We start from the raw sequence: 27,438 nt of genomic DNA, 5'->3' as shown, positions 1-27,438 counted from the left end.
AGAAGATTAATTTTCAACCTTATTACATACAGCTAAGCTCCATTTTGGTGCAAATATCTTTACCTGGGTAATCGTACAGTTTTACGTTCATAATGATTATCGATACTGTTTTGAATTGTTCCTATTGTTTTTGTTATTGTTTCACAGTCTATAAATAGACAGTACAACTTTTAAAACTATCACCACGGAGACTTCATGAAATCGAAACATAATAATTTAGAAATAAGGAACTGTTTAAAGAAGTCTAGTAAAAAAAGTAAGGAAACCCTGTTTATGAACTATTTTTTACTTTATCACCGTAATATAATACAATTGAAAAAATATCCGATTATATCAGCAGTGGAAAAAAAAATTAACACCTTGTATTCTAAAGTTCTGAAGATTGTTATTTATAGTTAAATAATTTTTGTGGTTAATTTGTACGTCTTGTTCTTGAAATCCTGCTGTTTCCAGTTTCTTCACCACTTTTGTACTTGCCTGTGATTTGTCGCAAAGACACTCTGTATTTTATTCTGTTAAGATTTACTGTATTTTTTGTAAAAATGGTGTATCCGTTAATAAATAATTAAATAAATAAATAAATATTTTATGATTTAGATTGACAACTGCACGAAACTTGTCACTAAAATTGTTATGCCAGTTTATACAATTTTGGAACATTTATATTTTAAAATTGTTTTAATGAAATATTATATATTATTTATATCTTTATGGTGCACTGGTAACATGTAACTTTTGTTAAGACGACTTAAGAGTTTCGTATCGGATAGTATGCTCATTACATCTTATTACAGCTTCTTCCACTCCCATCTTCTTCTATATGGAAACATTCTTTGGGGTGATAGTGCTGGAGCCAAGAAGGTTTTCAGGTGGCAGAAAAAAGCACTAAGAATAATGTTTGATATTCCTCACAGAACGACCAGCAAACCTCTCTTTATCAAACACAGAATAATGACTCTGCCATGTGTATTCATTTTTCAAAATTTGCTATATGTTAAAGAAAATCTTTCATCATTCCCAAAACGTAACGAATTTCACAGTTATAATACTAGAGCTCGATAATCAGCTAGATATTCCGATAGTAAGATTATCAAAATCAACGAATAGCCACAAATTCCTCCAAATACAGCTCTTTAATAAGCTACCTGTATTGTTTCAAGAGCTTGATTTTAGTAAATTTAAAGACAGATTGGCTGATTAGCTTCTTGACAGAAGCTTTCATTCACTGGAAGATTTTTTTGGATGCCAAATATCTATATATAGTTTCTATTTTTTTTAAATCCTGTTTTAACTTATTTTCTATCACTACAATATACCTAATTCATAGAAAAATTTTATATATTCTGACGTTGTCTATTGTACTTTTGTATTTAACGACAATAAAGATATTCTTATTCTTCTTATTCTTCTTAACTTATTGATGCTGTGCCAAACAACTCTAACCACACATTAAGAAAGTGTATGCTTATTTACAAGAAGAAAAAATATTTCTTAAATTACAACAGACATATTAATTTTTAAGTGCCAAAGAGATATTGGCTGGTTTTGAGTAAGATAAGTAGTTGTATGAACTTTTCAGCTCTTTAATAAGTCGAAAATACACCCGAAAAATGTTAGACGGTTCAACCACAAATCCTCAGTAGATGTTGAAATGTATTGTCATGTTGCACTCAGGGATGACATTTTCAACAATCTTGTTGCAACTTTGCAGCATGTATACATGTGGTACATGTATTGTATCGTAGAACACAGAGACCAATTACATTTACCACACTTTAGAACATAGAATGTTGACCTGTGTTCGATTTAAAGATAGACAGTGTTGTATAAAACAATTATGTTTAATGATTAAGATTTATTTTAGTCTATGTTAAACAAAAACGAAACTTATTTTTAATATTTCTTATCAAGAGAAACAAAAATAGTTTTTATCTCTTGATTTTTACTCAAATTTACTCAAATTTTAACTGAAAGTACAGTTTTGACTATCCAACCCTAACCAGCTGCTTCAAGGTTGCAGGAATAAAAAAACGTGTGATAATATTGAAAAGTAATCAAAAACCATCTATAGTAAGCATGTAAGCAAAAAAGTACTACAGCTTCTTTGTTTTAGTCCTATTCAAAACCATAAGATTGTTTTCTATTTAAACGTAGTTTTCTGTTTTGAAGCCATCACCAAAACCACCCGTCAAAGTAAAAACACAACTTTAGTGTAAAAAAATAAGACAATATTTCTTCACTCAGCCACAGATCTTTGTTTCCATTGTGGCGAAAGATGTAAGGTTTAGCAAAGAGCTCGTGTATGAATGTGATATTACGTATACAGGGTGATTGATATAAGTGTGCCAGCCGTTTTATTCGAAAACCATAAGAGATATAAAAAAAAGTTAAATGGTAAGTGCCTTGGACTTTTTATTAAAAAATTTTTAGTAAAGTCGAAAAAATTATTTTAGCCGCCATTTTTCCAATATGGCCGCCAACTTAGATTTTTCTTAAGGAACACCCTGTATTTTATGAAGTATTCTGGTAGAAAATGTAATTTTAAGACGATTTTATTCTTGTGATTATTTTCATAAACCTAACCGTATTAAAGATAATAATGGTTAAAGTTTTGAAATTTCTGCATGAGAAAGAGTTTCGATAAAGGCCTAAGCAAGGCAAGCTAAACAAGGCCATCTGTTTTATTCGAAAACCATTCAAAATTTCACAACTTAAACCATTATTATCTTTGAAACGGTTAGGTTTATGAAAAAAATTACAAGAATAAAATCGTCCTAAAATTACATTTTCTAAAATACAGGGTGTTCCATAAGAAAAATCAAAGTTGGCGGCCATATTGGAAAAATGGCGGCTAAAATAATTTTTTTGACTTGACTACAATTTTTTTAATAAAAAAGCCAAGGCACTTACCATTTAACTTTTTTTGATATCTCTTATAGTTTTCGAATAAAACGGCTGGCACACTTATATCAATCACCCTGTATACTGAATATACTATGTCCCATTCAGCGCTAAAAGATAAGAAAGAATATTTATGTATAGAAGTATGGTTCTATCGACGTATATTCTAAGGTGTGATGTCTGTCATATCGTACGGAATATCTTGATACGCAATTAATTATTGTCTTTAGGGACTGTAGAACAGTTAAGCGGAAATATAATATTAAGACTAAATCAATAAATGATTGGTTTCTCATCAATAATTTTCTAAAATAAACAGTTTAGAGAACTACAAAATTTACAATTAATCACTACGTTTAATTTTAATGGACAGTTATCACTAAATAAAACATCATGAATATAGTTCTACTGCTTTTGAAGTATCTTGAAAAGAAAAAAAAGACTTAAGATGACTCGGTAAATGTAGAATAAAACACTTCTAGAGGTCTTTGATGGTCAATACAGTAATAAACTATCAAATCGACTTGTCAACTTATTCATTGACCTTAGCCTCAGAAACAGCCACAACTATAGGAGACGGAAGTGAAGTCTGAGCCAGTTTCCCGCCATCTCGACCCATTTCCGACCACCGCTGACTTGATTGCCAATCTCACAGCCTGCCTGATATCGTCAACACGCCATAACCTTTGACCACTATAGGTGGCAGTGACTAAAACGAAAAAAGAACACTGGTTTTAAGATATTCCAACCAAATCATTACTGTCCAAATTTTCCATGTGTATAACTTTTATTCCAGTAGACTAAAATAATTTTCCTAGGCATATTCTGTAAAATGTTAGAATTGTTTATTCTTTTTAAAAGGACTTAAAACTCTTGGAAAAAGGACATGAATAGATCTATGAAACTAAGATGAAAAATTTTGTGCAAATACACTTAGCAGAACCCTGCTACCATAGAGATCCATTCCTTACTTAAAAAATTTACAAGCTTCTTTTTAAAAAGGTGCATTTTATTTTTAAATATCGCATAGCCGACAGAGAATAATTTTAATATAAAAACTAAACTGAGTTGCCGTAATGTAATATTCCATTTCGTAGACTATTCTTTTAAAATACTGTGTTTGAAATGTGCCTTGTTCAAAAATATTTTAGAATGAAATCGCAGATTGATAGAAACAATCTAAATCAAAATTGTAAAAAAGTACCAGATTACTGTTGGGTCATTTTCCAAAAGTATCAAATTTCCAAAAGTAAATTTATGTAAAAATTAATATTCATGAAGTGACAATCAAATAAATGTTTACAAAACTATGTTTTAAGTCAATGTGTATACTTTATTCCCACAATTACAGCAAAATATAATTTTACAATTGTATAGATAACATAAAGAACATAATTTAAACACTTGAGGCACAAATCTTTTTTTACAACATTACTTCAATTTTTAAGTTTACAAGACGAAATTAATTAGGTGATATAAACGTATAAGTAACGCATGTAACATAAAATAAATATTTAATAAAATAAAAAAATTCCTTTATTGATGAAGTGTTTCCCAGTACATTTAGAATCTGAAAAAATAATTACAGTTGATTGCCATTAGGTGAATACAATTTGAGGCTAAACTTTCCACTAGGAAACAAAATACACTGTGGATACAACAGTTCGTAAAAACACAGTTTAATTGGTTTAATTTAAATCTGGAAACATCGGCTTCAAACTATCTTTTAAAACGATTCTGGATTTCAAATGTAATTCATATACTACCTGCAGTATGGAAATGTATTTTTTATCTATGTCCTAGCATAGATTCCTCAATTGATATAACTTTTCAAGCGAATAAAACGAGTAAATGAAAACTTATTTTGTTACAGATAAAATGCACTTTAAATGAGTCGAATACCTGGTTATTTTGAATTACATTATTCAATTATATAAACCTTTTATTAACCATAATTGAGTGGAGAGAACAAACGTAAGCTCTTATGAATAGAGATTTCAATTACAATTACAATTCAACGTAATATTTTCATATGAATACATTTTGTTATGATTAATTTGCCTAACTTGTAATTAAATGTAGAATTTATGGCATAGATTGTTAACCATACCACGTATTCAAATACAAGCCATTGTAAGTTATTCAAAAAGTATAAGAATTATTTTCTTAACTTCTTGGTGACTATATGATTCCTTTAAAATATTTATACCAACATCAACAGTTTAACCGGTCAATGGAAGACGCCAACTTAGCGGCCTTGTACACCGCACGGAAGATCTGGTGCCGTCATCTAAGCTTACTGTATACCACTACCTCAAGGTACTTGGTGGTTTAGATTTTAAAGTCCTCCAGCCTCAACAGCAAGATGGTGTCAACCTAATTTCTAGTCAACATCGTGGTATCGATTTTACTCAAAGCGAGCGAGAGACCTTGGCCTGCCCCATGCGTCGATGGTACGTATGACTCGGTTCGGATTCAGATGGTAGTGAGTGAGTCTCCCTCGTTAACGACAACGAGTTATTACACTACTAGAAATCATGTTATAATATACAACAAAAAAGGAAATAAATAATAAATTAGTTTTAAATGCAAGAGGGAGTCCTGTTTTTATTAAAACTTATTGAGCTTTGGACATTATGTTATGCAAATTAATTCTCCAGCAAAAATACCAATAGAGGACTTAGAAAAACATTTATTTAAATTAATATAAGAATTATATTCGTAAAACAGTAGTGCAATAACCATCATTATCCAAAACTATTGTAGAACAATTAGTTATAGAACGATCTGAAGTTTACTAATGAGAGGAAATAAAAATAAATCGTAGACAAATATTCAATGTTTACCCTAATTTTAGAGCCTCTCTTGGCATCGCCGTAACTAAGGAAAAATTAGATTTTATAAACATACACAACGAGGCTTGTTGTCTTGAGGAAATTATAAGTTGAAACGATTGGTGTTGTAGGATGGATGTCAAGATAAAATTGTTTTGTAAAAAAACATAATGTTTAAACATTTTAAGTATACTGAAAGGGGCTTTATTTCTTGTCTTGCAGTTCCAAATTTAACAATATTGATACATGTTTCGGTGAGAGTCAGTTCATGCTTATTTACTGTCAATTTCGTGTCACCGGGATAGGTCTATCTCTATACAAAAACAAAAGTATTTGTTTTGTATCTATAGGACATGTCATGTGTTGAACGTGTGTTTGTAATTTAAAAAACAACGAAGCTAATGAAGCGGATTCAATGTATTTATTCCCTGGACTGAAGTGTCTGACGCTGGCATCTCGCCGAAACATGTAACACTATTGTTACTTTTGGATCCGTATGACAGGTAATAAGAACCCATTTGGTTATTATTGCAGTTTCGGGGCTATGAAAATGAATAATAAGCATACCATTATCCTAACAAATCAAGGTAAGAATAGTTCATCTACATAAAGAAATTTGAATACGGTGAAGATATTTCAGGAACACTAAACACATAAAAGGCTGTAATCGTTACTCGATTAAAGATATTAATTTGCACTGAATCTGTTTTGTATTATCAAATAGCTTATTTTTGATAACAGTTAGTTAATAATGGCTTATTAAAAAAATACGGAAAGAAAATAAAAGAAACGCCTCATAACACTTAAAACATATATTTACGCTTATACTGTTGTTCACAAGACGGTAAATATACAAAAAAGATGGTAAGTGGTGATCGATTTCGATTGGACACTCCAATCATAGATGAAGTATCAGACCCGTCATTCGCCTATTGGGTCTGATGATGATTGTTGTGTAAATTTAATAACACGTACAATGCTGATCAAGAAGTTATTTATTAAAAAAATAACAAAACGTAGTATTAAGTTTGTTTTACTAATTGAAGATATTTATATTCTAATGATTGACCTCTACGCAATAGTTTACATAACTTTACCCAATAAGGAAAATCAAATTGTTTGTTCTGTCATTCAGTTTCTTTGAATAGCTATTCAAATTCAAACTTCAACACCATTAAAAGTTAAATATTCATTTAAGGATGTAGAAATGAAAAACGAGTACAAGTCAGACAAACTTAGTTCATTAGTATAATTTCAAGTTAATCTTTCGTTCACTACTAAAGTTAGTTATTGTATAAATTTTTATCGTCCTAGAGCAATTGACATTCTTTTAATTTTGTTCCTTAAAAAACCCCTATTTTCTTAAAGGAAATAGTTCTGATAAATAAGTCAATTATACAAGAAGTCCAAACTGCTGCCAATCTTTTCTTTTGGAAGCTGTTATCAGCTGTAATTCTTTTTATTGAACCGTCTATAGTTAAAAACAAAATAAAAAAATACCTGTTATTCTGAAAAATTATACCACCCCCCCCCCCTTAAAAGACCTGTGTCAAATGTTTATGTCTGATAGTTTGATTCCTTAGTGAAACAATATTAAACACTTTAAGATTGCAACAAAGTATTGTTTTCACAATTAACTGCTCTTTTTTACACCCTCTTAGCCCAAGTTCAGCTTTGGCAGTTTAATACAAATAAGGTAGATATTTTGCGTATATTAGGCTATGCTATATAATGTCATACGGTAAATGCACTTTTAAATAGTTTAAAGGTTTTGTTTTATAAATTACTTTTCGTTTTAGTTTAAATTAAATTAAACATTACCTGATTATAGGACCCTTTTTAACCAGAAGGAATGTAATAGTCCCCAAAGACAGCAAAACAAAGTTTACTCTAAACTAAACAGATATTCCATTTTCATAAAACAAGTGAATGCAGTTATTCAAATATGTTGTATATACCTTGAGAGCACAATCTTAATTGAAAATGCACTTTAATTTAATGTGTACAATGAAGTCTTTGAGTGTGAAATCCTTTGTTTGAAGAATCGTATAGTATGTAAACCAGTAAAATTAGACTGCGATTTAGTCACTATCAAGACTACAAGATCGCGTCACTCATGCTACACTCATCTCGATTCATACTTGACTTAAAATATCTACTTTGTATGGTCACTATTTCAATTAAAAGTATTGTGGAAATTTTATTGGTTTATAGAAATTTCATGTGGCATTATTTATTAGTTTTTACCATAACTGCAAAAGGGTTTCAACAGATTGGTACACTTTTTATGATTTGGATCCATTACTTTGTATAGGTTTAAATGTACAATAATAAATTTAGATTAATTTATCTGTATATGTTATTGCCTATAAACAATGTCTTTTATTTGCTAAATTAAAAGATTGGATTTTTTCTGAGACAACTTAATCCAAGAGATGCTAGTTCTGCCTGTTTGACATACAACAGTTTATAAAAGGGGAACTCGTGTCAATGGTGACAATTTACTTAGTTACCGATCAATTAATGGATTATTTACTTTTAAAAATTAAAAGTTAACGTAATTATTATAAGAAATTATTTTCAATATTTTCCAATGTTTTAATTCAAAACGGTGGAAAGTTATAACCAATTTCAAAATGAAAGAGAGTAATATAAGTCATACACCAAAACGCTGAGAGGAGTTAAATGTACGCCACGTGAGAAACCTTTTTCCTTTAATACCTAGAAATTTGTAAAATATCCTAATATTGTTTTCGTATAGTTTGTAAAATAATAATATATTGGTGAATAGATAATAAGATAATTAGGGTAGTAGGTACAGTTGGTACAAGGAAAATAATGATGTTGTTTTGAAATTCTGAATATACATTTTTGTAGCAAGATTAAAATCTTGATATTAATAATGAAATTTATTACCTAAAGTGTTTCAAAGGCCAGAAGTGTAATTAACCTTGTAATAACGAATAAAGTAATTTACTTCGAAATAATGCCTTGAGGGTTCTTCTGGTGTGGAAAAGAGATTTAAAGTATTCTCTGCAATTGCTTAATTATTATTTCATCCACTTAAAAAAAAAGTAAAAATGTTATTTTTATTTAAAAAAAAGTAACATTTTAACTTACCTGGAAATAATTTAAGTTTTATTTTAGGCCTATGTACTAAGTTAGGGTTCCATTGGATTCACGAAAAATCGCACTAAACAAAGATTAAAACTATCTTAAAATTACGAAAACAAATTTTGTAAATTGTCTAAATACTTAAATTAAAACAATTTATGGTTGTCTTTTTGCATGCAATTGCTTAAAACTTTATTATTTCATGTCGAATAGAAACATAAAATCTAACTAGTACTTATAGCTGCAAGAATTTATCAAATTAAAAGTAAATGGAAAATGTAAAACTTTTAAGTGAGTTACTGGATTGATTATGGAGTATTAATTTTTCATTTAAAATCAGTGAGTATTGTATTTTTTCATGATGATTAACTATTGTTTATTACTCGTCATTGCAGTTCAATTCTGGGACTCGTTATTAAATTCCCAAATCATTCAAAATGTATTGTAAAGAAACCTAATTGTGATTTATACATTAACTCTACATATTTTTTTAGAAAGGTTTGCACAATATATTACCACCAGTAAGCAGTAAATGCTGACCAAAAACGGTGAAAACTAGACCAAAATCAAGTATGCCCAATACAGTTTTATGTTTGAAACAATGAAACTCTTTAGAAGTTAACATTCATAAGCTTGAAACACATACACGGATAGTCTTACGTAACTAAAAGTTTCAAATTTGAATATCTATCATACTTGATAAGTGATGTTACAAGTTTCCAGCTGGAGGGTGGGTGAGGGGGAGTGGGGTTTGGGGGAGAGACATCCAAGTAACAATTGGTAAGGTAATCAAACCCTGGTGAAGTCGCCACTTTCCATGACGTGCTTCCCTGTATCTGTTACATCCACTGAACATCATACAACTCTGAACTTGGAGCATTCCATCTTCATATTATTGTCAAGTACTATTGAACTCACTTGTCTTATACACAATGTGAAGTAGATAACATGGGTTTGTTCAATTATTGACAAAATTATTATGTTGAAAATTTAAAATATTTTATATATTTTAAAATTGGAAGTTATTCAATATAGACAGGGCATACATTTCCTGTAAGACCTGTTATTTATTTTATTTCTTAGCTCACAGACGGGTGGGCTTCTAACTAACCATAGTATTTGATCTAGTCTTTGGTGAACTGCGGTAGTTAAGTTCGGGCCGTCACGACACAAGTCCACTTTCTAGCCACTAAACAATCTACAACACAACTTCTAATATATTAATCAAATTCTCGGCTTGAAACTCTTATAAGGTCTACAAATCGTTTGTACATAAGTATAATTATTAGGCATAAGCACAGCGCAATTAAAATTAGCCAGTAAAGTCAAAACTACAGTAGGTCAAATTATCGAATAGTTCCATTAACCTTAATCAGTATGGAGTAGAAGATATTCCACTAAACCAAACAACATGCATAATGCAATTTAATTATTTAATTTTATTTAATTTATTTCATTTAATGCATTCTTTGGAATTATAACTTTACCGAAACACTTTTGTTACGAAAAGCTAACTATGATTTGTCGTTCTCTTCAGACAACTTAGTCTTTTCATGAAGAAAACTTAGGCAGTTTGCTTGCATAACAGAGCTAACAATACAACTTGGAGTGTACGCAGTGAACCTCAGTTCCTGACTTTAAACGTCACGAGACTTACTGTTATGCTTAGTCGTGTGTTATACCCAGAATAATACTTATCAAAAGGAAAGTACTGTAAAATGAGTTTTATTTTGGTAATAATTGATTGATACATATTTTGTATGTAAAATATGTTGACTTTGGCTCATTCATTTTGCTTTCCTTTAGTTTAGACTTTTGCCTCCCTTTTAAAAACGGAAATTGCGATCCATTATGAAATATGTTATGCTGTTTATTTATATTTCTTTTACTAATAAATATTTAGTTAATGAAAGTAAAATTGAATTTTCCATGTTTAAACATGCATCAGGCAAGCCTCAATGAAATCAAAGCAAAATAAATTAACACAAGGCAACACAAACTTCGTTTTCACAAAAACACCTTTTATATAAATAAAAAAAATTTACTAAGCACATTAACATATATTTATAGTGTAGCAAAAACACAGATCGTAGAATTCAAACCATGTCTTAACCACCTTCTTTCTTTTTTAATTAAAATATTTACTATCTCTTAAATCTAAACAGTTTGCTTAGAAAAATCACGAAATACAAGTAAAAGGGATACAACCATTTACAAAACAAACGATCGATGTACCTGGAAATGTGGAAGATACGAAGTGGTATGTGCCGCTGCCAACTTGTCCTGGAGGTTTGCCAGGATTAAAGAAGACGGAGAGTCGGTTGAAGCTCTCCTCATCAGAGGGAAGTCCTAAAGATGAAACCTCCTCAGGCTGACCCAGGATCTCTTGGTCAGTAGGGATCTTGTTGTCCTCCATAGTCGGCATGGCCAGGGCGTCTCCCAGCAGCAGGAGTACTAGCAGCACTGTCTTCATCTGTAACAGGATAAACTTGTTAATTAGTGTTCTTTGTAGGACTTTTAAAGGTTTCCTTTCAGCGAATTACCCATATAGGGAATAAGCTATTACCGTGGGTCTCATAATAAGATCTAGACCCGGGAATGATTTATTTTTTTCGTTTTGAGGTCCCCAGAGGCCAAAAACACCATCAGTTCAATTTCATATATATATATTTATTTATTTATGTGTCTGTTAGCACGATAGATCGAGCAAACATTGATTAAATAAAATTTGGTTTTAACGTGTAAACCTACATTTATTCGAACAAGTTCGCGAACCAGCATGATTGGGCCATGGGAACGGGGGTTTATGGGGGTTTTATGACCCTAAAATCATATAATTTTGCAATTTATTTCAAAACCATTTTGTAAAACTTAAAAAAGAAATAATTTAGTATATTGAAGCGCTGTTGTTTGACTAACGGTTACAGAGCAAATGAAAAAAGTGCAATTTTATAATTCCCATGTTAGTTTACTTGTTTATGGCTATATGTTAATCAAATTTGGCAAATTTATTCATTTCATACTACGTTATTAACGCTTGATGAAAAACACTTTTTACCTTCCCCATAGCAGCAAACCTAAGCACTCATTAAATCTTATGTTATTTAAATTGGGAATAAATATATGTCTTATTTATGGAAATATTTGAGTAAAAATTTAATCAGACAAGTTGAAATTCGCTTAGTCTGCAGGTTTGCTGTGGCGGGAGTATTCGGCTATTCATTGTAAAGGAATATAAATTTGTGGTGGTATGCTTAATGTGGGAATGTTGCTGGAAGTCAACAGTCCCGGAAGATCAAATAATTTATACCTGTGCCGCTAGGTCAAAAACTACAATGTTTGCAGTGTCTGTAGATCAAAAGTCCCAGTAAGTCAAATAGTACAGTCCGAGCTAAAAACGTGGTCTATGTTAAAGCAATTGACTTATTGGGAATTTGACCTAATGCAACAGTAGTTTTAATATAACAAAATACGGTAAAATACAAGTTCAGTTTCGCTGAGTCAACAGTGCCGGAAGATCAAAAGCAATAAAAGTGAACGTCGATTCAGTGTAAAGTAGACCTCCTGCAACGCTTACTACACCAACAAAACTCGCTTTTAGTTACTTCGTGTTTTGTCATAATTAGAATAGAGCTAAAATTATCATATTTGCTACATAGGTTATCTATTCATGCTTCTTGCCAACTGTTTGGTCAACACTGTAAATAGGTATAGTTGATGTAATAAAAAGCCTTTCGTCAAAATTTGTGGCATGAAAAACACGCAAGGACGATCTGAAAATTTCTGGTTATTAAATACGATTGTAAAAGGAGATCCATTTAATTTTAGAACTATTTTATGAGTTATAATGTAGTCTACACATAAAATGTGTAAATGTATTACGCCTCGGAAGGGTTGAAACCTGTCCAACTATCATATATATTATTAAAACGTAAATGGGGGTTTTTCACATTCTGAATCAACCAGTCGACGGATTTTCATTATTTTTGTGATGAAAGAAAGATAATTTTGAGAACTAGGGAATGTCAAAGCCATAATTATAATTAAGGGTCCCAGTTTTTTAGAAATTAAGTTTTAATTTTTAAAAAGTCTAGCAGCCGACGCTAACCTTCTAAGCTAGCTTTTAGTACAATATAATTTGCTTAACATAACAGCTGTAAACATTGTTACCAATGCTGGACTAGGTTATGGATTTGGTTCCGCAAATGTTCAAGATTTGTGATCAAATTTCCTACAATTATGGTTCATTCCATCCACGAAAAACATGCACAGCTTTATGTGGTCGATATGGCCAGGCAAAATTACCCCATAAGTTAATGAATTATCAAGTAAGAACAGGATGATTAAATACATGGGTCGATGTGGCAAGAGAAGGAATTAAAATTGCTTAGATCGAAGTAAGAATGTTACTGCTATCTGGAGAATCAGATATTTTTATCAAATAAAAAAAAAAACTTATTTAAATGCTGATAAAATTCTGTATTTTTATGACCACAGATGAAGATTTACTTATAAATCTGGATACAATCTGAATGATGATCAATAAATATTGACTCTTTCCGTAACATGATAGACTAATTATATGAACTCATTCTCCCATATAGTGAAAGTGGCTTTGACATGAAACAAACTCATGAACAAACAATTATAAAGACTCCTAAAAAACCTTTTGGGCAACCTAAAGCCGATAAAAAGGTAGGAAATATTGTGTTAAACGAATTCAACAATCACCTTTTTTAGGGAACACAATCGTCATACTTATTATTATGCTTATCCCCCCTTCATTTAACTAAGATTTTAATGACTTCACTCTATCTATCGCAGTTAGCTGAATTTACATAAAACCTCAAGATTAACCGTCGATTTCGACGGGGTTCCACTAGTGGCAGATTAATTAAATATGCATAGTAAAATAGTAGGATGTTCAAATTATTTTTTAAAGGGATCTTTGTAATCATCGATTTGTTTTAGTCCCATATAATTTGTTTTAACTAACAGCTGGTTGAATGTAATATTGTTCTATATAACTATTAGGTTTTTGGCGAATTTCCCATATAGGGAATAAACTATTACCGTAGTACTTATAGAAACACCTGGACCCGGGACCGATTTAATTTTTCGTTTTGAGGCCCCTAGAGGCCAAAAACACCATCCGTTCAAATTCATATACAGGGTGATCAACTCAAGGAGGCCACCATCGGGAAATCGGAAACGGTAAGAATTAGAGAAAACTTTAAATGGGGGACATTCCTTTATTTTTTGTGGCAGTTAAAAATATGATTTTAGTTTTTTTTATCATGTTTTCGGATAGAATATGCAGTTTAAAAACGTTTTTAGCCTTGACATTTTTTCGATAAACCCACTCGTTTAGGAGTACAGCATATGGAAAAATGACTTCCGGTGTACATTTTACATCATGTAGCTCCTAAACAAGTAAGTTTAGAGCAAAATTGCAAACTGTAAATTAGTCTTAGAATTGCATCTACATTCCTTAAAGACTATAACATAAAAAGTTTTCCACTTTTCAAGTTTGCCGCCATTTTTTAAATGGCCATTTTTTTATGGTCTTTTTGGAATGTGGATGCAATTGTTAGACTTTTTTACTCTTCGCATTTTTGCTATAAACTTACTTGTTTATGAGCTACATGATGTAAAATGTACTAAAAAGTATTAGAAGTATTAAAAGTATTACACCGGAAGTCATTTTTCCATGGGCTGTAACTCCTAAACGAGTGGGGTTATCGAAAAAATGTCAGAGGTAAAAAAGTTTTTAAATTACCTATTCTATCCGAAAACATGATAAAATATAGGGTTTTCCATAAGAAATTTCATATTTGGCCAAATGGCGGATGAATTTCAAAAAACTAGATACAGTAGTCACCACCCTATGCGACATATTCTAACCAGAAAATTGTAATCGTATGATTCTATAAGCATTGGTAGGATTGCAAAGTACTACACAAACATTATTTCAAGGGTAATAACAGTTACAATTTCCGCTGACTTTAAAAGAGTCAACTAAAATATTATACTAATGGACACACAACTAAATGGAACAACTAATGGAAATACTCACGATGTACATATAACAGTTCGATATAAGCATTGAGTGTACACGTCAGTAGATACGTGTATACCCAATGACCCCCAATGATATAAGCAACGGTTCTTGCAATTTATTGCTTATTGTTTTTTTAGAGTTGTTTTCCGGACTTACTCACACTCGTATAAGGTTGTCCACGTTTGTCATTGATAATGTAGCCATGTTACACCCATTATCACGAATATGTTTACAAGTTTTCCGTCTGTTTTTGAATAACAATACATTTTTTCACATACTTAAGAACCACCTGATTTCGTGCATTACATGTTCGTCTCAATTTGATTTGCTTTAGTAGGCATTCTTTTGGTTGATGAGGACTTCAATCGGTCCTTTCAATGATTGCTCATGAAATATAGTACTTTGTCCCTTAATTTTTATTGTTTGGTAAAATGGATTAAATTATCCAGCAAACCCAAATTGAAATAGTAAATATAGTATTTCAAACAAATCAGTAACATGTTAATAATGTAGCCTACATTATATCCTTGAATTGCATAACAGCAACTAATTGAGCTGATCCTAATATAAATAAATCAATATGTTCTTCATAGGCATAACATGGGTTCTTTAAGAGCCACTGGGGCTGAGCCCAAGGGATTTAAAAAATGTAAGGTTGGTTTGCAAATGTATTTGACACGCTCTTTCTAATGAGACATGAATGGTCAAAATCGCCTAAGAAATTCGGAGGAGTTCAACGGAAAAATTTCGTGTTGGCGTTATACAGTATGGTTGAAAAGTCCTGTATTGGCTATATTTTTTAAACAATATAGATAAAGTAGTGAGACTTGGTATATCAATAATAGCCATAAATATCTACTGTCTTAAGCTATTATCACTTTTTTATCCCTTAAGGGGGATGGACCACAAATACTAAGACAACATTCTTATATAATTTTAATACTATTTTACCTGTTTTTGAAATGCCAACCATACAAATACCATACAGCTAAAAATAAGTGAAATAGAAAAGGTTTTGGTTAAATCCATTTAAATTGTTATTGGACACTAGTAAGTACTAGTGCACTTGCTGCTACCTCCCCCCTTCGGTTTCATGTATTCCTCTCAATCAGTTCAAACCTAGGAGGATTAAACATTAATGTTAATTAATGTTAAATCCAAAACAACCTGAAACACCCAACAGCCTGTGTTCAAACCTGAAACACCCAGATCGAAACTCGCCTGTCGTTATTTTAACATCGCCTTTTTTTTACTATATTTTTCAAAAAAGAAAGATTATATTGATTTATTTTGGATTTTAAAAATGTGAAAGTTTTATTTTATTAAAGATTTATGGTGATACGTAAATATTGTGGTGTAGTAAAGTATATTATATTGTAGTTAAGTGTTAAGTTTTAGGGTGAATCGAGATGAATCTTTTTTTATAACATGGGTCCCTACCTTAACATACATACCAAGTTTCATAAACATCGGTTGAAAAAGTGTAAAGATTAATATTTGTATGTAAAAAATACAAATTGGCGGATATCTAATTTAACGAAACGATTTTGGAAAAAATGTTATCCTTCATTTTCTGTTTATTTTAACCCAAGGAATTACTAGGTAAAGTATCTCCCCGCTTATTTTTAACACCCTGTTTATGATGTATTCTTATTAATATAAGTGAAAAATGTAAGCTGGTAATACAGAAAGATGTTTTATAAATAATATGAATGTACTGGTGATCTGTATTTCATCTTTTTCATGTCCTTAGAACTTTAAATTAAAAGTCCACTCAGCAGTCGCATCGTACGATGTAGTTCTTTCCATGCGTTGCGAAATGCTAAATTTGCCGTCCTCTTCAACCCAAGTTATCTATTGAACCACTGATTGTAAGAAATTCAAAAAAATATATTTTACGCATCACACTTTTGGCTACAACTTTGCCACAGACAAAACCTCTCTAACCCAAAAACAAACAAAAATCTCGCATGCTAACTTTTTCATGTTAGAAATCACGATTTAAAACTATTTCACCATATATATCAATTTTTATTAATTATATCGGTAAATAGTTTAAAGTTCCAACAAAATAGTCATCGAGTAGGACTAACCAAGAAGCTCTGTGCCAATTTTCAAAATTTTAGCACAACTTTAAGTACACCAAAACACGAAGTTATTGAAGTCATGCGTCGAGAGGACTATCGTTGTTTTTAACAGATTATACTTTTGACCTTCCGGCACTGTTGACTCAGCGAAACTGAACTTATATTTTATCTTATTTCGTTATATTAAAACTGCTGTTGCATTAGGTCAAATTCTCAATAAGTCAATTGCTTTAACATAGACCATGTTTTTAGCTCGGACTGTACTATTTGACTTACTGGGATTTTTGATCTACAGACACTGCAAACATTGTAGTTTTTGACCTAGCGGCACAGGTATAAATTATTTGACCTTCCGGGACTGTTGACTTTCTGCAACGCGTCCCTTAATGTGTCTCTAAAAAAATACATCACAGGAAAAGAAGTACGAACAGTGCCTGTTTTATCAATAATTCTGGAAAACATCATATGTGTATACAGCTCTCTGATCTTACTTAAGGTTTAATAATCGGTTCTGATTTTGTTATTGTCGAATAAGTAGGAGTACTAACATTCTAAAACCACATTGCCCGACTACAATGTGGTGTATTCATTTAGTACAATCAATGGACAGGTGGTCTACCAAAGTTATAGACTTGATACAACTGTCAAGCAATATCACACAACTCAGTAACAGTTGGTTGTTTGGTCCATTAGATCTCCACCACTCCTGGCAAACATATTGTCTCATCTTGGTTTGCAAACTTTGTTTTCAACTGCTGCCGATTGAAACTTGACAAACTATGTCATCAGATAGAGATTGGTGGGGACCATCTAAAATTTTTTAATTTGAATAATAAAAAAATGGCTGAAAGATCTTGGATTTTAGTTGAAAAATGACATGGAACAAGGCTAAGTAAGGTTGCACCTCATTTAGCCCCTTACGTCTCTTCTACCTTAACATAACACTAAATTTAATAGGGTTGGATCAATTTAAAGATAAATACCCCCGCCGCAGCAAACCTGCAGACTAAGCGAATTTCCATTTGCCTGATTGGATTTACACTAAAATGCCTCCATAAAAATAGCACATTTATTTCCTATTTAAATAGAATTAGTTTAACAAGTACCTTAGGTTTGCTGCAACAGGGAGGACAAAAAAGATTTTTTTATAAAATGATAATAGTTTAGTAAGAAATAAAAGTATTTTCAAAATCGATCAAAATATGTTCATAAACAAGCAAACTGCAACAGTCGACTTATTCTCCATAAGAATAACATGGGAATTTTAAAATTACAATTTCTTTGAATTTTCTCCGTAACAATTAGGCGCATAATAACGCTTCAATATACTAAATTATTTGTTTTTTTAAGCTCTACAAAATGGTTTAAAAAGAAATTGTGAAATTTTGTGTTTTTAGGGGCAAAAATGGGAAAAACCTATTTTTACCCCATAAAACCCCCCATAAACCCCCGTTCCCATAGTCCGATCATGCTGGTTCGCGAACTCATTCAAGTTTATCCCGCCTTACACCTTCAAACCAAATTTTATCAAAATCGGACAAAAATTACTCAAGTTATCGTGCGGATGGACACACACACACACATATATATATATATATATATATATATATATATATATATATATATATATATATATAGATATATAAAAATTTGAACGAATGGTGTTTTTGGCCTCTGGGGACATCAAAATGAAAAAGTAAATCGGTCCCGGGCTTAGGTCTTACCATGAGACCTACGGTAATAGCTACTTCCCTATAGGGAAATTCGCTAAAAATGTTCATGTTAATAATACGAAGTGACCGATATCTGGTTAACAAAGTTATTTTATTTTACTTTGTCCCATAGAACCTTTTTCCGAAGATTGGCTGTTTATTTAAAGGACAACCCGTACATTACTATTAAAAATACCATTTTGTATTCAGGATTTATTTTTAGCATTCTGCATTTGGTCGAATGGGAAGTTAATTGTTATTCTAATACGTTACTGGATAATAAATTAACATTTTCTTTTTGAAATTACATCATACTGAGCAAAACTATTAACTCCATGGATGTTGACTGTATTTTTAAATCAATAGTTAACGTCATGAAGATCAAATAAAAAATAAAAATAAATTTCCTAGATGAGGTCAAAGCCAAAAAAACTTTGTACCTGATCATTTTAAATTCACAAATTATAGTAATATATTTTCATTAAATATTAAAGAAAAAGGATTGTTTAGGGTTTCTCAGAAAAGTACACAACCAACACTGGCTGTTATTTGCTCAGTGGCGATCTGTTTGTTTATTTCCGCAATATTGCCACCATGGAGCACGATGCAGTCTTTGAAAACCGAAATAGTTTTTTTAATAATCGTGTAAATTATTCCGACTGTAGTTTTCAGTTAAGGATGTACAAAGTACAGGTGACGTAGTTTTTTAGTTTATATGGCAAAACATTAACAATAAGCTTTAAAAACGTGATAAATTTTGATTTCAATAAATCATCCCCTTCACTCTGTGGCTACCATCTGTTGTTTTACGGTATAACAACGAGTTTATTATTAAGGATGTGTACAAGGTACAAGTTAACTGTGGATCATTTCATAAATCGTTAGTTTTCAAGATACATCTTCATTATTATTATTAAAGCACTGAATTATGTCTTGAACCGTATACACATGAAGCAATACAGTTGTATTATCTATTTTAATATTATAATGCTCTTTTTAGACCTTTTTTGTAGATATGAGAAACCCAATCTTTATAATTTAAATTGTTACATTTAAAACTGAATAGTTAACCCTAACATGAACCTTAGTCGAACAACTACAATGCAAATAGGCATTACCATAATTCTGTCTGTTTCTAGAGCTTTCATAACAATAATCTTACTAAGTTTATAGAGTTACCTAAAATTTTAACCAGGATAAATATTTAATTTTCAAAACTATGTGTTTACAGCGAAATACAATTTAACGCTAATGAAGTGCTAGAGCTAAAACGCCAGATTAACTAGTAACATAAATAACGTGTCATAGTTTTTTTCATTTGCATATCATATAACAAAAAGCAGTTTATAATAGCAGGATGGAGGCTGAGTGGATAAAAGCCAACATATTCAGAGGTAAAGCTTAAATAAAACCGTTGAAGAAGATTTTACATCGGCTTCATTAGTGAATATCCCAGAGGTAAAAGGTCACACATTTTGTAATTTGAGAATAAGGAAAAAAAATAAACAGTTTTAGTTATTGATTATTTCTGAATGTGCATCGTAAGATAAATAATAGATAAACTATGAGTACCGTAACTTAAATAAATAATTTTATTTTAATATTTAAAGGGTAAACATACAGTGTTGTATTTGATATTTAGCATATTATTTCAGGAAAGTGGTTTACAGGACTTGGTTATAAAACTACTGTACAGAACAAAATCACATGTTTGCGGCGTTCAATGGAACTGCTGTTTTTTTAGTTTATTTAAAAATAAGATATCAACAAATGTGAATGTTTTTCATATTTACTCATAATGACTCATTAGTGCAACTGGTAAATGTATCTTGTTGAAGGAATGAAAGGTGATTAGAGCTTAGACGAGTTTCGAGACAAACTTAAAGAGTATTAGGATAAAAAGTGTTTCTTCAAGTAGACAACTGTAGGGAAAAGTTTCGCGATGAAACTTTCTTCAATAATATATTTTAACTTACTTTTCCTCAGACATTCTGAAATTAAAACTGTTGATTTCAGGTTCCAGGCTCAGTTAATAGTTTTTAAAAAAACATAATATATGTGTAGTAAAAACTAATACGGTATATGATGCGTTTGGTTTTTTCGTTCATTTTAGAATAACTTCATTTGCAGGAAAACATTAAAATGAAATTTTCATGAGGCAGCTAAGAGTTATTATGTCCCTCTAGAAGTTATTTCCTACTAGCATAGTACTACAGGCATGAAATAAATAAACAGCTGTTACTACGAACAATGAAAGAAGAGATTTCTTTGATTACACGTCATCATTATTGGGTGATTTATTTTTTCCTATAAGATCAATTTTGTCACTATAATTTATATTTAACATCAGTTCATTTGATTAACGAAAACGATAAAAAAATATTGTAAAATATATAATCACAATGTTTGATAATGGTAGTAAAAATAATGTACTAGGCTGGTTAAAATGCCGGCTCCAACAATTCGTAGTGATAGTTATTTAATAGTATTGTTCTACCTCAACATGCGATTGAGGATTTATAATGGAAAGAATTAAACTTTAAGATATAAATCAAGCATATAACTCTATTGTAGCGTCCCTTGAAGCTTTACAAAGGCTGTAATAAACATTGAATTCAAAAAGCCAGGAAATTATAATTCTCTCCTACTTGAAATGTATTCGTCGTTTCATGCAGTGCTTAAAACACTTTCAGTTGGATGGAGGATTGTACATCTAATCTAAATGGTGATTAATCCAATTAACTAACATTTACATTAAGTTTGTATTTTAGAAATTGTAAGTTCATAATTCCTATACGATTTGTAGTAAATAAGAGCGTAATATTAGAAGCGTGATTTAGTTCCTTATTTTTAATAAGCTTGTTAGTTCTTCTCTCCATCTTTTCCCTACGGTATAGTAATAGAGATACTGTGAGTTTGATTTATGTAAATATGTCAACTGACTGAGGTAACTGTTGAAATATGTACCAATATGCCATAAGCACAATCACCGTTAATTGGAGTAAACTACTTCATGTAGCCAACAACCTTTTTATTTTTAAAGTGCAATTACTATTTGTAATTTAAATAAGAAACAAACAAAAAACTTAAAATGAACAAATTACGGTAACATTTTGTATTCAATAAACTCTAGGTGGAGTAATATGACTGACTAAAGTACCATTTCCCAGCTGTTAGGCTGCTAAAAAGTAGTAAAATGCCTGACTAGTTTTTTAAGAACAAAACATTCCTTCTTTTTGTTTTATATTTTGAGAAAGTTGATCGTCGTCTTTACAAAGGCGGGTCAAGACGTAAGAAATCGGAGGGAAAGAGCTATTGATTATTGATTATTGGGTATTGGTAAACAACGTAAAGATTGTTTCAGAAAATTACTTGCGTCAAAACAACGAGCAGGTTAAAATAATTTATATTTTAACTGAAAAGTAATCATCAACTTCTTAAATTATAAAGCTGTAAGTACCGTATAACTTTTAAACTTGCTCATTTACAATTGTTTTCTTAGTTTGGCGTCGTATTGATTTTGTAATAGAAGAATTGTAATTTCATGGAGAGCTGGTTTTTTCACATAAATGGCTAAGTTAAATGCCTAACATTTTAAAGTGCTAATAGTACATAGCATTAACTATTTTAAAACTTATGATTGCCAAATGGCTGTTGGAGGGAGACAAACTATTCAGTGACATATCTCCCAACGTATATGAACTATTTTTTGTTTGTTTACTTGGTATGTGGTCCTAGAAATGAAGTGGGATTCGGAATAACAGCTCATTGCTATACCACATTGGTAAAATCCTTTATACTCGTAGGTTTTAGGAATTGGGGTCCGATCCACAGATTAAGTTGTCTATTATATCTTTTATAGAAATACTTAAACAGACGTAGCATAAATAAAGTCTAAGACTTAAAAGCAAGTCTAAAATCAGGTCATAGAATCAGGTCCTAAAGGCAAATCCATACTACAATTTGTTTAGTGATAAAATATTTTAATCCTATATGAAGAACACATCTTTTTGATGAACTTCAAAATATTATATAAGGAAGACATTTTTGGCATCCATATAAAAAAAAAAAAACAATTTACGCTAATTAATTTATGTTACATACGGATGTAATTTAATTCAATACACTTCGTTGGCACTCATAATATAAGAACACATAATATCTAAATATTGGTGATAAAAATAATAACAAAAATCCATGTTGTTGAACTTCTTTTTGAAACATGCCTTGACATTGTTTATAAGTATCCAAAGAGTAAGAAACCCAGATTTTGTGTATATTCTCTCACCTTACCCACTGCCATTACCATGATCGGATCAGCTTGGTTCTCAAACTCAATCAAAGGAAATGTTGCCTTACAAGTGAGATTCATTTGATTGAAATTCACTGAAAGGACAACATTCTAAGGTGACGATAATCTCTGTACATTTTAACTCTCATTACTAAAAGTATCAAAAGTGTATTTTATAAAAAAGTGTGGACTTAAGTCTACCAATCAGCAGCTTAAGGAAGAAATTAAGAATTTAACCAAGCATGCCTCATTGTTGGAGGCTGATGTTAAGGAATATAAGAGACTTTATGAAGAAGCTGCGCGGAGAATTACAGAATTAAGTGAAATGTGTTTAAAGCGTGAACAGGAAATAGTAGGCCTAACCTCAAATCCAGAATTAGTAGATACAATAAGTAGGCCTAATGAGTTTCTACCTGTCTCTAAAAATAGGCCTAGGCCTTGGTCTTCTAGAAACTCCAGTGTAGGGGAGGGCCTAAATGGTAGCTTTCCAGTAAACATTAGGGACTTCCCACCTATCTCCACTAGTAATAGATTTACCTGTTTGTACCAAGAGGATAATACAAGTTTTAAGTCTGATAACCAACCCACATCAGACGAGCGGGGAAGATATGCGAGGAGGCGCACAGGAAAAATCCAGCAGGTTTCTCCAGTTTTGTCTAGGCCTCGCACAAATCAATATGAATCGTCTGACTGGACTAAGCCTACTAAAGTTACCAAATCATCCAGGAAAACCAAGAAAATAAGAATCTACACTGATAGTTTTGGTCGTGGCATTTCCTCAATAATTTCAAGGACAGCGTGGGGCCAGTATTTTGATACTGAGGGAACTGTCAAACCTAGTGCTCTTTTTTGTGATGTAACTGCCAACGTGAAGTATGAATGTGAAGATTTAGGACCAGATGACTATATTGTGCTCATGGCTGGGGCTAACGATATAGCTAAAAACTCTTCTGATAATGTGGTGAACGGACTTAGAGATACTCTACAGGTGCTGAAAAGTACAAAGGTAATAGTTGCCAATGTTCCTCATAGACATGATTTACCTGATTCATCGGTTGTTAATAAACTGATTTCTGAAACTAATGGGAAAATCAAGGATCTCTGTAAGGTTTTCAATAATGTTTCTCTTATAAATACTGAAAGTTGTGACAGATCTTTTCACACTAGACATGGACAGCATTTCAACGCTAAGGGGAAGAGGGTGCTCGTAAATCTCATCAGTAAAATTATCAAGATCCAAAGAACTGTAGTGACCCCTACATCGATAGTCGAAACTTTACCTGATCATCCCTCATTGCCTATAGCTTCTCCACCCAGTTCTACCCAGAATCCTGAAGGTATTGTCTCATCGCAGGTAACTACACAGCCGGCAAGTATTCTACCCCGAGGACCTGACGAAGGTATACAAAATGCTGACTCTTCTTCTTTTTTAGTGGTAGTTTAAATAGGCCTATGTCCGGAGGTAGTTCTGTCAAAGATGACCTTTTAACAATTTTACAAGTAAACAGCCAGTGTCTCCGTAATAAAATTTTATCTCTTGAACATCTTTGTTTTTTAGAAAAAGTTGAGGTTATCTGTATGTCAGAGCATTGGCTATCGTCTGATCAAGTCGAAATTTTTGTACCAAATAATTTTATCACTGCTAGTATTAGATGTAGGAGTAGTAATAGAAATGGTGGTTCGGCTATTTTTGTTAAAGAATCGATTGAGTTTGAATCTATTAATCTTGATTGTTTTTCATCTGACTTTAATTGTGAACTATGTTGTATTAGATTAATAAAACAAAATGTTACTATTGTTAGTGTCTATAGATCACCCAATGGTGATGTTAATGTTTTTTTTGAAATGTTTGAAAATGCAATTAAAAGTTTGATGAGAGGGGGCAGTAAGTTAATTATCTGTGGGGATTTTAACATTGAAATGGCTAATGTTATTGAACAAAACTCAATAAATTTCATGAATTTACTTAGGACATTAGATTTAGTGTGTACAAATAATCTACCTACTAGGAATAAATCGTGTATTGATAATGTTATTGTAAATTTTTCTAGAGAATTTTATGAAATTTCACTCTTGCCAGGTACAATTGCAGATCATGATCCTTTACTTTTTAAATATAAGACACATGTCACACTAGATAATAATAAAACTGATACTGGGCCAACCCTGTTTTTCAGGAAGCAAAATGATATAAATATTACAAAGTTTTGTCATGTTTTAATGGATGAGTCATGGGACTGTCTTAATAACCATAATGGTACTGCAGAAGACTTGTTTAATGCTTTTTTCAATAGATTTAGAGAACTTTGGTATTACTGCTCGCCCCTTGTTAGTAAAAAAGCCCGTAAGAAAACTAATGTAAAAGGTAAAAAACATAAACTAAACTGGTTTAGTCCTCAATTAAAGCAGACTAGAGACTTGATGTTAGCACACTATACTAAGTATAAAAATCTCTTAAACTTGGATTCTGTAAGGGCTCAGTCAGCTTACAGCACTTATCTTAGAATAAAAAAGTACTACAGGAAAGAATTAGCTACTGCCAAGAAAAATGCTTATGAGAATTTCATTCATACTTCAAATAACAAGTGCAAAGCTGCCTGGGACATTATAATACATGAAAACACTACAACTCGTACACCCGAAGTTACAATAGACCAAGATACACTCAATAGTTATTTTACAGATTCAGTTGAAGAACTTACCAACCTGGTAAGCCAAACATGCACAACAGCTGAGGACTTGCTTGGACCTGAACCAAGTGAGAACATACATTCCAATTGGACTTGCATTACACCAGATGAGGTAACCAACACTGTCTATAAACTCTCAAACTCAAAATCTATGGATAGTTATTGGCTTTCAAATTACATAATTAAGAAGACCATACACTTAATTGAAACTCCTTTGGCTCTGGTCATCAATGAGTGCCTACGTGCTGGCATTTTCCACAAAAATTAAAAATTGCTAAAATAATTCCGGTTTTTAAGAAAGGAGATAAATCACTTTGTCAAAATTATCGCCCTATCTCCATTGTTCCAACATTTTCTAAAATATTTGAAGCAATTATTTTAAAGCAGTTAACTAATTATTTTGATTCAAACCACCTGTTAACTGATTCACAGTATGGCTTCAGACCAGGTAGATCCACTACATTGGCGGTGTCAGAAATTACACAGTCCATTTTGAATGCATTTGAAAATAGAGAATCAGTGTCAATGCTCCTCTATGACCTCACCAAAGCTTTTGATTGTATCCCTTTTGATATCTTGATTAAGAAGCTTCAATTTTATGGAATTAGGGGCAACTCATTACAATTACTCAAATCATATCTAACCAATAGATCACAGTTTGTATGTGTTAAAGGTAAAAATTCATCAGTTACACAAATCAAGGCTGGTGTTCCGCAGGGCTCTGTCCTTGGCCCTTTTCTTTTTATTGTGGCCATAAATGATCTTCCTCGTAATTTACCTGTAAAATGTACAATCTATGCTGATGACACAACAATCTTTGCTGCCAATAGAGATCTAAACCTTCTTGACCACACAATTCAGGATGCAAACAATCATGTTTTGAACTGGTTTTCCTCTAATCAACTTATTTGTAATGAAAATAAAACTCAAAGCATAATATTTTCTCTCTTAAAAAACCTACCTGAAAATTCAGTCAAACTTCTGGGAATTTACCTTGACAGCAGGTTGAACTGGAAAACTCATATTAACAATCTTTGTAAAAAGTTGTCAAGAGTCATTTATCTTTTTTGGAAACTTAAACCTCTTATCAGCATGGAGTACCTGAGATCAGCATATTTTGGCTTGTTTCAATCTCATTTGCAATATGGTCTTATTTTATGGGGTCATTCACCTCATATTTATGATGTTCTTTTGCTACAAAAGAAAATCATCCGCACTATCGCCGGGGTGGGCCCTGTGGAACACTGCAAACCACTCTTTATAAAATATCGCATTTGCACAGTCATCAACCTATACATTTACAATGTCTTGATGTACACAAAATGTAATCTACATAAATTTTACACTCGACAGGACATCCACTCACATAACACAAGAGGCAAAGGAGCACTGGACATTCCTCAGCACCGGCTAGCACTTACAGGTAACTCTTTTAAAATAAATTGTATTAAGTTCTATAATAAGCTGCCTGAGCCTCTCTTTGAAGCAACCATTCCTATCTACAAGTCTAAAGTTTACTCGTGGCTGTTAGAAAATCCATTTTACACTCTTCAAGAATTCTTGGGTTCGACTGTTGTAATCTAGCCTTAGATTAAGCCTTTTTTACTCTGTTACTTTGTATTATCGACCAATGTAAATATTTAGCCTAATTTGACAATGCCTATCTCAATGTATTTGATCAACGGCAATAAAGATTCTGATTTCTGATTTCTGATTTCTGATATACTGTTAGTTGTTCATTGATAAAT

At 31.7% G+C, this 27,438-nt stretch overlaps 1 protein-coding gene across 4 annotated transcripts in view; it reads right to left on the bottom strand.

The window, feature by feature from the left end:
- LOC128991846 (uncharacterized) overlaps positions 1–27,438 on the bottom strand; it is a 208,890-nt gene that overhangs the window by 11,703 nt on the left and 169,749 nt on the right. For all 4 annotated transcript variants that reach the window (XM_054415058.1, XM_054415062.1, XM_054415059.1 and 1 more), the window contains one exon: positions 11,085–11,322. In XM_054415058.1, the coding sequence (XP_054271033.1) occupies positions 11,085–11,322 (238 nt within the window). The remainder of the gene's footprint in view (positions 1–11,084; positions 11,323–27,438) is intronic.

The sequence above is a fragment of the Macrosteles quadrilineatus genome, unplaced genomic scaffold (assembly GCF_028750875.1).
Source record: "Macrosteles quadrilineatus isolate MER2022 unplaced genomic scaffold, UCM_ALF_1.0 Scaffold_4__1_contigs__length_99947679, whole genome shotgun sequence".
NCBI lineage: Eukaryota > Metazoa > Arthropoda > Insecta > Hemiptera > Cicadellidae > Macrosteles > Macrosteles quadrilineatus.
The sequence above is the reverse complement of the archived record's forward strand: the minus strand, read 5'-3'. Positions and strand labels throughout refer to the sequence as shown.